This window comes from Ochotona curzoniae, unplaced genomic scaffold (assembly GCF_017591425.1).
Source record: "Ochotona curzoniae isolate NIBS_2020 unplaced genomic scaffold, NIBS_Ocur_1.0 contig_2861, whole genome shotgun sequence".
In the NCBI taxonomy this organism is placed as follows: Eukaryota; Metazoa; Chordata; class Mammalia; order Lagomorpha; family Ochotonidae; genus Ochotona; species Ochotona curzoniae.
In genome coordinates, this window is record NW_024465620.1 from 1,865,588 (window position 1) to 1,875,648 (window position 10,061).

General features: G+C 56.7%; 1 protein-coding gene across 1 annotated transcript; it reads left to right on the top strand.

Moving 5' to 3' along the window:
- Positions 1-627: 627 nt before the first annotated feature.
- Positions 628-5,895, top strand: ZNF473 (zinc finger protein 473). Its single transcript, XM_040978209.1, has 3 exons — positions 628-727; positions 2,554-2,694; positions 3,528-5,895. The coding sequence occupies exons 1-3, from the start codon at positions 628-630 to the stop codon at positions 5,888-5,890; spliced, it is 2,604 nt and encodes an 867-aa protein (XP_040834143.1). The 3' UTR covers positions 5,891-5,895.
- Positions 5,896-10,061: the final 4,166 nt, after the last annotated feature.

Below are 10,061 nucleotides of genomic sequence, written 5' to 3' on the forward strand. Positions count from 1 at the left end.
TTTTCCTTTCTGTCTCTCCTCCTCTGTGTATATCTGACTTTCCAATTAAAAAAAAAAAAAAAATAGCAAAATATTTTTTTAAAAATCTGTGTGATGTCATGCCTGTTAATTTGATCTTGCCTGTGCAACATGGAACTTCTTCGTCTTTTTTTTTTTTTTTAGGATTTATTTATTTTGATTGAAAAGGCAGATACATGGGGAAAAGAGACAGAAAGATCTTCATTCTGCTGGTTCTCCCCGCAAGTGCCTGCAGTGGCTTGAGTTGAACCAATTCAAAGCCAGGAGCCAGGAGCTCCTTCTGTGTCTCCCACGCAGGTAGAGGGTCCCAAGGCTTTGGGCCGTTCTCGACTGCTTTCCCAGGCCACGGGCAGGGAGCTGGATGGGAAGTAGAGCAGCCAAGAGATGAACCAGTGGCCATATGGGATCTTGGCTTATGCAAGGTGAGGATTTCAGCCAGTGAACTATTGTGCTTGGCTCAACTTGGAGGTTCTTATGAGGTTGGCAAGGCAGAGATGTTGCCACAGGTTCCATGTGCTGAGGGCTGGGGAGAGGGGACACCCCTGCCCAATTGGAGTGACCCCCGGCATTTGCATTTTAGTTGTCTGCGAGCCTTACAGCTGTGTAGCCATGGACTTCACCTTGGAAAATTGGGAGCAGCTGGGGCTGGACCCAGGAGACCTGTTCTGGGACACGCTGCTGGACAATTACCGAGACCTCTTTCTGCTGAGTGAGTGGCCTGTCCCCAGGCTCCCTTGTGCCCTGATACTGTAAGAGTGAACCTCCCGGCTCCTGATGGCCTGACCATCAGGACAACTTGGGGCATCCTGACAGTGTCCAGCTCTGATGGCCATGCTGGGCGTGGAGGATGCCCTGGGGTGGCCCCCATCTGCCAACTGTCTCCCGCTTCTGCCCACCTGCTCTCCATTGTTCAGGCCCTCCTCCCTGCCCAGATGGCTCTTGGGGTTCCACTTCTGAAGACTAAGCCATGACCCCTGGAGTTCCTTGTCTTGCTGTCCTGTTCCTCTTGTCACCGTGTGTCCTCAGTGCTTCCTCCTCATTTGCAACAGGGGCGAGGTGCAGTCAGGAGCTTTGTCATGGGCACCCCACAGTTTTTGTACTTGCCTTAGGCTTAGGGACTCGTTACTGAATAAATAACTGGATACCATGTTGGGAGCTAGGCCCTGTCTTATGCCCCAGTCCCTCCCCAGTCGTTGAGCCCGCGGTTCTGCCTGGTGCCCTGGACGGGTGTGAAGAGGGGCAGGCGCTTTCCCTGCCTTGTTGAGGTCCCCAGGGTCACCCTCCAGCTTCTGTGATTCTTAGGAGACTCACAGCGGTGACTTCACTGCCGTAAAGACACAGAGCACAGTTAGGAAAGGGAGGGCACACATTGAGGCCCAGCAGGCTTCCAGAATGTTCTCACAGAAGAATCACATGCAACATAGATTCCCACAGCCAGGAGGTGTGAGACGCCGTTGTGGGAAGCTCATCGGAGACTTGGGGTCGGGCTGATGATGAGTGCTGGTTACGCAGGCACCCTTTACCTGGTACCTGACAGAGTCCCAGCTTGCTGGAAGTGGGGTTTAGAGTAGACCACAAGTGCCAAATAGGCTAGGCCCAGGGCTGCCTCACCAGTTTTGGGGAGTGCCGGGGCCCTTCAAAACGTAACATGGCCAGCAGGACTTTCCCAGGAGAGCAGCAGAGCCTGCTGGTCCCTCCCACATGCAGCACGGTCATGGGCCAGTGGGTCTATGTGGCTCCAGTGACCTCAGCATCCCATCACAGCCAGCTCCTCCTCCACATACCCCCAGTGCCCATTCTTGGGGTACTGCATTCTTTGGGCTCTGAGAAGCAGGGATTATGGGAGCTCCTGGCTGTGGGAACGCTCCTGTGAGGGAATTTAGTTGCACGGCCATGAGTGCTATGCCAGCAGCAGTCGCAGGTCTTCCTGTCGTTTTGTTTCTGAGCCCACCTGCCCAGTAAGCCCCTGCTGAGGTCTGTGAGTGTGGTAGTGCGTGGGGTCCCCAAGCCTGCTGCCACTAATACACGTGTAGCTGTCTCGGCCGTCCTGAGGGTCAGGTTTGGCTGGCTCTGCCGGGGCTACCATTCGGCAGCGGCAGGCTCCGTGGACCCTCTCTCTGAGCCCCTTCTCAGCTCCCAGAGGCGTCCATGCTGCTTGGCTCCTAGTCTCACTTCCTTCTGAAAGTTAGGGACGGCTTTTCCTCTGCTGCCACACTTGTCCCCCTAGATCCTGACCCTGCGCTTTTCCACTGGGTAGCTTGTCGAAGGCAGGTTGGCCTTGTCCATCTCAGGACCTGCACCCCACCACAAGGCCTGGGTAATGGGGTCCTTCACCTTTGCAGAGGAGGAAGTGTGTGTGCCTCAAAAGCTGACCAACTCTGCTTGTCCCTCAAGAGCCACCCCAAAACAGCAGGATTGCTTGCTCCGGCTGGGGACCATCTGGGTCCCATTCCCTACCCGACTGGGAATCTCTGGGGAGGGCAGTTCCACGCCGGCAAGGGTAGCTGTTGGCTGCCTCACTGGGATGTCTGCCAGACTCCTACTTCCGCATTCCCAACAGGGTTATTCTTTCCCCGACAGACCCCCTGAGATCCGCCCAGCTCTCCTGTCAGTGTCCTGATGATGTGGAAAAGCTGGAAGCCCAGGCCAGAAGCAGCCCGGAAACAATGGGCCCCGGTGAGTGGCCCTCAGTCCCCTTCTCCTCAGATCTCCCACAGAAACTGTGGATGATCCCTGGGGGTTGACACAGACACCCAGATGCCTCTGGGCCTCGCTGGCCTTCTCCCTCTGCCCTGGTGACCATAACATATGGGTGGACCTTCAGTTCAGGCTGTGTCTGCATCCACATGGCCTCTCCACAGACGGCACCGCAGGCGACCCTTTACCCTCTGTTGTCTCCAGGCCCCGAGCATCTCCAGGCCTGGCCCCCAAGTACATCGGGGTGCTGGTAGGGGAGTGGAAGAGAGCGGAGGCCAGCCTTGGCCCAGGCATAGCAGGCATTTCAGCATTACTGGATTAACACAAAACAGGGGCCCCTGGGCCGGAGACCACAGAGGCTCAGGCTGTGCCCTGGCTCCGTAGGACAAGCCTCAAGGCCTGCCCATGCGGTGCCCAGAGTTGTCACCCTGCAGCTGGAGAACGGGCGGCACTTGCATGTCTCTTTTGTCTTTCAGGCACAAGTGGCAAGAACTCCCCCCTGTCACAGGCCTTGGAAGAGGGATTCTCCCTGGAGCTTCTGGAGGCTCTTGTCAAGGATGACATGGGAAGCTTCAGTTTTGGAGACACATGGTTAAGCCAGAGCTGGTTAGATGGATTGTTAGATGATTCCAGAAGTCCTCCAATTGATCCCGGAAGTCCTCTGAGTGATCCCGGAAGTCCTTCCAGTGCTCCCGGAAGTCCTTGTAGCGATAGCAGAAGTCCTCTAAGAGATCCCAGAAGTCCTCCGAGAGATTCTGGAAGCCCCCTGAGCCATCCCAGAAGTCCTCCAAGCACGCATGTCCCCCGGACAGATGACCCAGTGGAGCGCCTGGTTCAGGAACTCAAGCAAGGCCCTACTCCCTGCTCCCTGCCACCCACCACGGGGGCCTCTGTGGAGCAGGAGCCACCTGCGGGGAGCCTCATGCCAGCCCTGTCCCAGGGGTGCCACAGCGAGTTAGGCCAGAGGCAGCCAGATGGCGTGTGTGGCGAGGAGCAGCCCTTCAAATGCAGCGAGTGTGGTGCGTGCTTCAGCGACACCTACTGTCTGATCCAGCACTGGGCTGCCCACGCCCAGGCCGAGCTCCCAAGGCCGTGCGAGGACCCCTACGGGAGAGTGTTCCTCCAGACTCTGGGCCTGGCTGTGCAGTCTGCTCCTTCTGCGCCCTACATGTATGACAAGCACGAAGGGACTTTCAGTCAAGATACACAGCTGCTGTGGCACCAGCAACCCCATGCCTGGGATGAGCCGAGCCTCATCTGGGAGACCAACAGCCCTACAGGCCCTGACACACAGCCCATGGCCCACAGCTGCAGCCAGCTCCTCCTTATCACTCAGCACCACGGGACCCACACCCAGGACTTTAGCTCTAGCCGGGAGGCCAACAGCCCCACGGGTCCTGACTCACAGCCCATGGTCCACAGCTGCAGCCAGCCCCTCGTTCGGCACCATGTGACCCAGGCACAGGATGAGACAAGCCCAAGCCAGCAGGCTGACGGCCTCACAGGCCCTGACACACAGCCCACGGCCCACAGCTGCAGCCAGCCCCTCGTTGTCTCTCAGGACCGCAGGACCCATGTCCGTAAATGCTACCAGTGCTCCGAGTGCCCGGAGATCTTCAGCCTGAGCAAGCTCTTCACTCGGCATCAGAGGATGCACGTGGCCACCAAGGCCAAGGCCGTGGCTGCAGCCACGTGCCAACAGTGTGGGAAGACCTTCAGACGGAGCGTGTTGCTCGTGACACACCAAGCCATTCACACTGGAGAGAAGCCTTACAGATGCACCGAGTGCAACAAAGCCTTCAGCCACATGGCCACCCTGCAGATCCACCAGCAGGTACACAGCTTCGGGAAGCAGTTTGCCTGTAAGGAGTGCGGGAAGACCTTCAGTCGCAGCACCCACCTCTGTGAACATCAGCGCGTCCACACAGGCTACCGACCCTACCAGTGTCGCCATTGCATGAAGACCTTCAACCGGCCTTCCCACCTGCAGCACCACCTGTCCACGCATGTGGGTGAGGCACCCTACCACTGCCCACGGTGCCCAGCCACCTTCAGCCACCAAGAGCTGCTGGCACAACACCAGGTGGCCCACAGCGCAGAGGCCCGCAACATGTGTCAGCAATGTGGGGAGCGCTTCGTCTGCAGCTCCACCCTGAGCTGCCACCTTCAGGCCCACACCAGCGAGAGAGCGGTCCCCAGGGAGCCCCGGTGTCTGGCTGTGAAGCACTTCAAGTGTGACAAGTGTGACAAAGACTTTGGCCGCAGCAAGTATCTGACCCAGCACAAAAGGACCCATGCCACTGTGAAGCCCTTCGTGTGCGCTCCGTGTGGGAAAGCCTTTGGCCACAGGGCACAGCTGGCCCGCCACCAGAGCTCTCACTCGGGGCCGAAGGGCAGCGAACCAGGGAGTACCATGCCCCATGGGGCCTCCAGCCTGGAGCAGCAGCCCTGGCTGTTGACTGAGCGTCCCTCGCAGAGCACAGAGAGCAGCGATGCCACCTTTAGCCAGGGCACTGCGGGCCACCAGTCAGAGCACCTCTGCAAGAGGGCTTGGCCCTGCGACCATTGTGACCGAGTCTTCACGCACCGGCGCTACCTGGCCCGGCACCAGGGGACGCACGCTGGGCAGCGGCCAGTGGAGTGCCACGAGTGCGGGAAGACGTTTGACCGGAGCGCCAGCCTCGCCAAGCACCGGAGGAACGTCCACAGCGGGGAGAAAGCACACGTGTGTGCTATCTGCAGCAAGGCCTTTGCCCAGCGCGCCCAGCTGCTCCGGCACGAGAGGGTCCACACTGGGGAGAAGCCATACATGTGCCCGCGATGTGGGAAGGCCTTCAGCCAGAGCTCGTGCCTCACCATCCACCAGCGCGTGCACACTGGGGAGAAGCCCTTCACGTGTGAGCAGTGTGGGAAGGCCTTCGCTCAGAAGGCGCAGCTGGGGCAGCATGCACGGACGCACAGCGGGGAGAAGCCGCACTCCTGCGCCGAGTGTGGCAGAGCCTTCGCCCTGCACGCCCATCTCAGCCAGCACCAGAGGACACACACACAGGAGCGGCCCTACCAGTGTCCCCTCTGTCCCAGGGCCTTCACCTGCTGCTCAGGACTCAGCCGCCACCAGCGGACGCACAAGGCTGGGCCTCGGCTGGACTGTCCGCCGTCCCTACAGGAGCAGTAAGAGACCCTGGCACCGGCCGGTGCCTCTCGGTGACCTCGTCCTTGGGCCCCCTCATTGTAAGTATCCCTTGTCTCCCAATAAATCTGTGCTTTGGGAGTAGAGATGGACCCTAAGGTTGGCACGTGAGCCTCACTGCAGTGACCACAGGAAGCCCTCGGGGGTCACAGGCGACTCCAGGGCCAGTCTGTGTCTCCTGGGTGGGGAGCCTTGGCGTCTTGGCCGTGAAATGGGCGCAGTCACAGCTTCAAAGGACTGAGGTGAGAAGTAGAGATGCATGCATAGGACAGACATACAAACACGTCAGGGCTAACACACACAGACACAAGGACACACACATCCCACACAGATACACAGACACACCCCCTACACACAGAAACAGACACACATACACATACCCCCCCCACACTTACACACCCCGTACACACAGACATATAGACAGCCCCACCCCTTTTTCCAAAGGAAGAGGCGAGTCGTGTCCTCCTGTTACCTGCAGTTCCCATCCTGGTAATTTCACATGCGACCTGCACTTCTCTAAGTTTTCCTCCGGCGTCCTGCGCTTAGTCCATGCCTGGCCCCTCCTCCCTCATCTCCCCATGCGGAGACCCCTGCCATTTCCTCAGGGTTGTGGGGTCACAGATAAACTCAAGGCCAGGTTTCCACCATGAGGCTGTTGACAGGGGACGTCCTGGGAAATGCCATCATCGTCACTCAGGTCACGCCAAGGAGGGCTGAGTGCAGCCCTGGCCCGCCCACCCAGCCAGGCCTGTGCCATCAGCAGAAGCATGATGGAGCCCCATGATCCGTACCCTGGCAGGGCTGCCCCTTTTGCTGGCTGCTGAGCCTGTGGCCCAGTGTGAGTGAGTGGAGGGGATGGGGTCCTGGTGATAGGGCTAACTGAACCCCAACACCTGCAGCCCGCTGGCTGAACCATGTAGCTCTGCCCGTGACCCCTGCTCTCTGGAGCTCTGTCAGGTCTGGTGGGCTCGGACATTCTGCCTGTTCGTGTGGGACCACTGGGGCACAATCTGAAGATCAGATGAGGAGGGGAGCCCCAGGTCAGTCCCACCCCGGCAGGCAGGGGGTCCCGGAGCCCAGTCCATGCGACTCCATGTGTTCTGTTGGAGAGCCACCGTAGTGCCCACAGCATTTTTGGTCAAGGCCAGTACCCCAGAATTTTTTCAAAAGTTGAGAATATTCTATCTGTGAATCCCAGCCCGTTTTCAGAGCCCCTCTCCCAGCATGGTCCATGATCACGGTCAGAGAGGTACGGCAAACATCTGAGGGCGCTGGTGGCCATTGCTGGCTCTTAGGCATGCGCTGCTAGGAGAAGGGCCAGGCCAGGGGACTGGAGCGGAGGGAAGGAGCTGTGTGGGTCCAGTCAGACACCCGGTGACAGAGGTGACCTGGTCTCCTATAGGGTCCTGAGGTGTCCACCCCAGCCCAGCTCAGGGCATACACATGCCGGTCGTGGAGAGAGTAAGAAAGTGAGTGCCTGAGCGGCAGTGCTGCGAAAACTCTGGGCATGTCCAAGTTGAGCGTCTGTTTTGGGGCCTGCCTAGCCCGGTCCACATCCACCTGCTCCAGGCCAGACCACCGCCTCTGGACTCAGTCCCAGGTGGATTCCATTCTGGCTGCCTGGGGAACGCACCTGTGCAGTCACTGTATCAGGAAACCACAGCTGGACCGTATCACTGTATCAGGACACCACAGCTGGACCGTATCGCTGTATCAGGACACCACAGCTGGACCGTATCCGCTAGAAGCCATTTGTGGTTCTCACCCTCGTGAAGCAGAGGCCTCTGGGTGAGGGTGAATGCTGGGAGATGGAGTCTGGGCATTCAGTGTGGGGCGAGATAAACTAATTTTTTTTTCATAAAGATGTATTATTTTTATTGCAAAGTCAGATATATAGAGAGAAGGAGAGACAGAGAGGAAGATCTTCTGTCTGCTGATTCACTCCCCAAGTGAGTGAAATGGTCAGTGCTGTGCCAATCTGGAGCCAGGAGCCAGGAACTTCCTCCAGGTCTCCCACACGGGTGCAGGGTCCCAAGGCTTTGGGCTGTCCTTGACTGCTTTCCCAGGCCACAAGCAGGGAGCTGGATGGGAAGCAGGGCTGCCGGGATTAGAACTGGTGCCCATATGGGATCCTGGCATGTTCAAGGCGAGGACTTTAGCCGCTAGGCCACGCCTCCAGGCCCAAGAGAAACTAAATTTTTAAAAACTTGCTTTGTATCTGGAGGGAAATGTTCCCAATTCGTTGGAAAATGCCTGGCTGTACTGGCACCACAAGCGCATGTACACACACATATCCCATATTAAATAATTATGTATTTATTTGAAAAAATTACAGAAACGGAACTGTTAGATTAATTAACTACCCGTGAAAGGAAAATACCGGCTGAGTACATACAAGCCTACATCAAACAAAGGGAAGTTCGCTCTCGGGCCTCTCTTCTGCCCCACGGATGGGCAAGAAGGAGCGGACAGGACTGCGGGGAAGAGAAAATAGCAGGTGAGCTGCAAGAACAAAAGCTTTAAACCCGTTTTGACGTAGCTATGGCTCTGGCTTCACTTGGGCCCTAATACAGTAAGGAATGTTGGCCCTCCTCCATCATTGACCTTGAGAGGTGGTACATTTCCTGATGAAGTCATAGTGAGCGCCCACCTAAGGGCCTGCTCCACCCACCACCTGTTCCCATAGCAACCATCAGGACCTTCCTGTTTTAGCCAGCCTTCCAAAGAACCAGGGTGTTGCGCCAAGCTCGAGGGTTATGCCCGCATCCTACATCCCAGTGCCTGGCGTACGGCCCAGCTTCCTTCTGAAGCATACCCTGTCTGCTGGCTCCTGGCTTCATCCTGGCCCAGTCCTGGCTGTTGCAGGCACTTGGGGAATGAACCAGCTGATAGATCTCTCCCTGCTTTTGGGATAGATGGTAGATGGATAGATGCATAGATAGACAGACAGATAGATAGAAACGAATTAAAAGTTAGGGCCTGGTGCTACAGCTCAATTGGCTAATTCTCCAATTCCAAGTAAAGGCATGCCATAAGTGCACTGGTTCGAATCCTGGCAGCTCCACTTCCCATCCAGCTCCCTGCCTGTGGCCTGGGAAAGCAGTGGAGGACGGCCCAAAGCCTTGGGACTCTGCACCCACGTGAGAGACCTGGATGGAGCTCCTGGCTCCTGCTTTCAGATTGGCACAGTCTAGCTGTTGTGGCCACTTTTGCAGTGAACCAGCGGATGGAAGATGTGTCTCTCTAACTCAGCCTTTCAAAGGAATAAAATTTGTATTTTTATAGATATTTTGGGTTTTTTAGATTTTAGGTTTATTTGTTTGTTTTTATTGGAAAGTCAGACATACAGAGAAGAGAGACAGAAAGATCTTCTGTCTGCTGAGTCACTCCCCAAATGACGGCAAAGACCAGAGTTGAGCTGATTCAAAGCCAGGACCCAGGAGCTTCTTCCGTGTCTCCGAGGCAGGTGCAGGGTCCCAAGGCTTTTGACCATCCTCGACTGCTTTCCCAGGGCGGAAGCAGGGAGCTGGATGGGAAGCTAAGCAGCTGGGATTAGAATTGGTACCCATTTGTGATCCCAGCACATGCAAGGCAAGGACTTTAGGCACTAATTAAAATCTTTTTTTTTAAATGAGTAGATTTTCGAGTCCGGCACAGTGCCCTAGTGGCCCAAGTCCTAACCTTGCATGCACTAGGATCCCATATGAGTGCCGGTTCTAATCCTGGCAGCCTTATTTCCCATCCAGCTCCCTGCATGTGGTCTGGGGAAACGGGATGGCCCAAAGCCTTGGGACCCTGCACCTGGGAGACCTGGAGAAAAGTATCTGGGCTCCTGGCTTTGGATCAGCGCAGCTCCAACTATTGCAGTCACTTGGGGAGTGAATCATTGGATGCAGCAATTTCCTGTCTCTCCTCTCTGTATATCTGACTTTACAATATAAGTAAATAATTTTTGTAAATGACTAGATTTTCTATAGAGAGACCCACCCCTAAGGTGTCCAGCTGGTGGCCAGGATGCAGGCTACCACACCGGCATGCCGTATTAGACACTGGGTTTGGCTTCTGTCTCCAGCTTGCTGCTAGTGTAGACCCTGCCGGGCAGTGGTGACGGCTCCAGTGAATGGGTTTCCCACACCCGGCAGATCTGTGTTCAGTT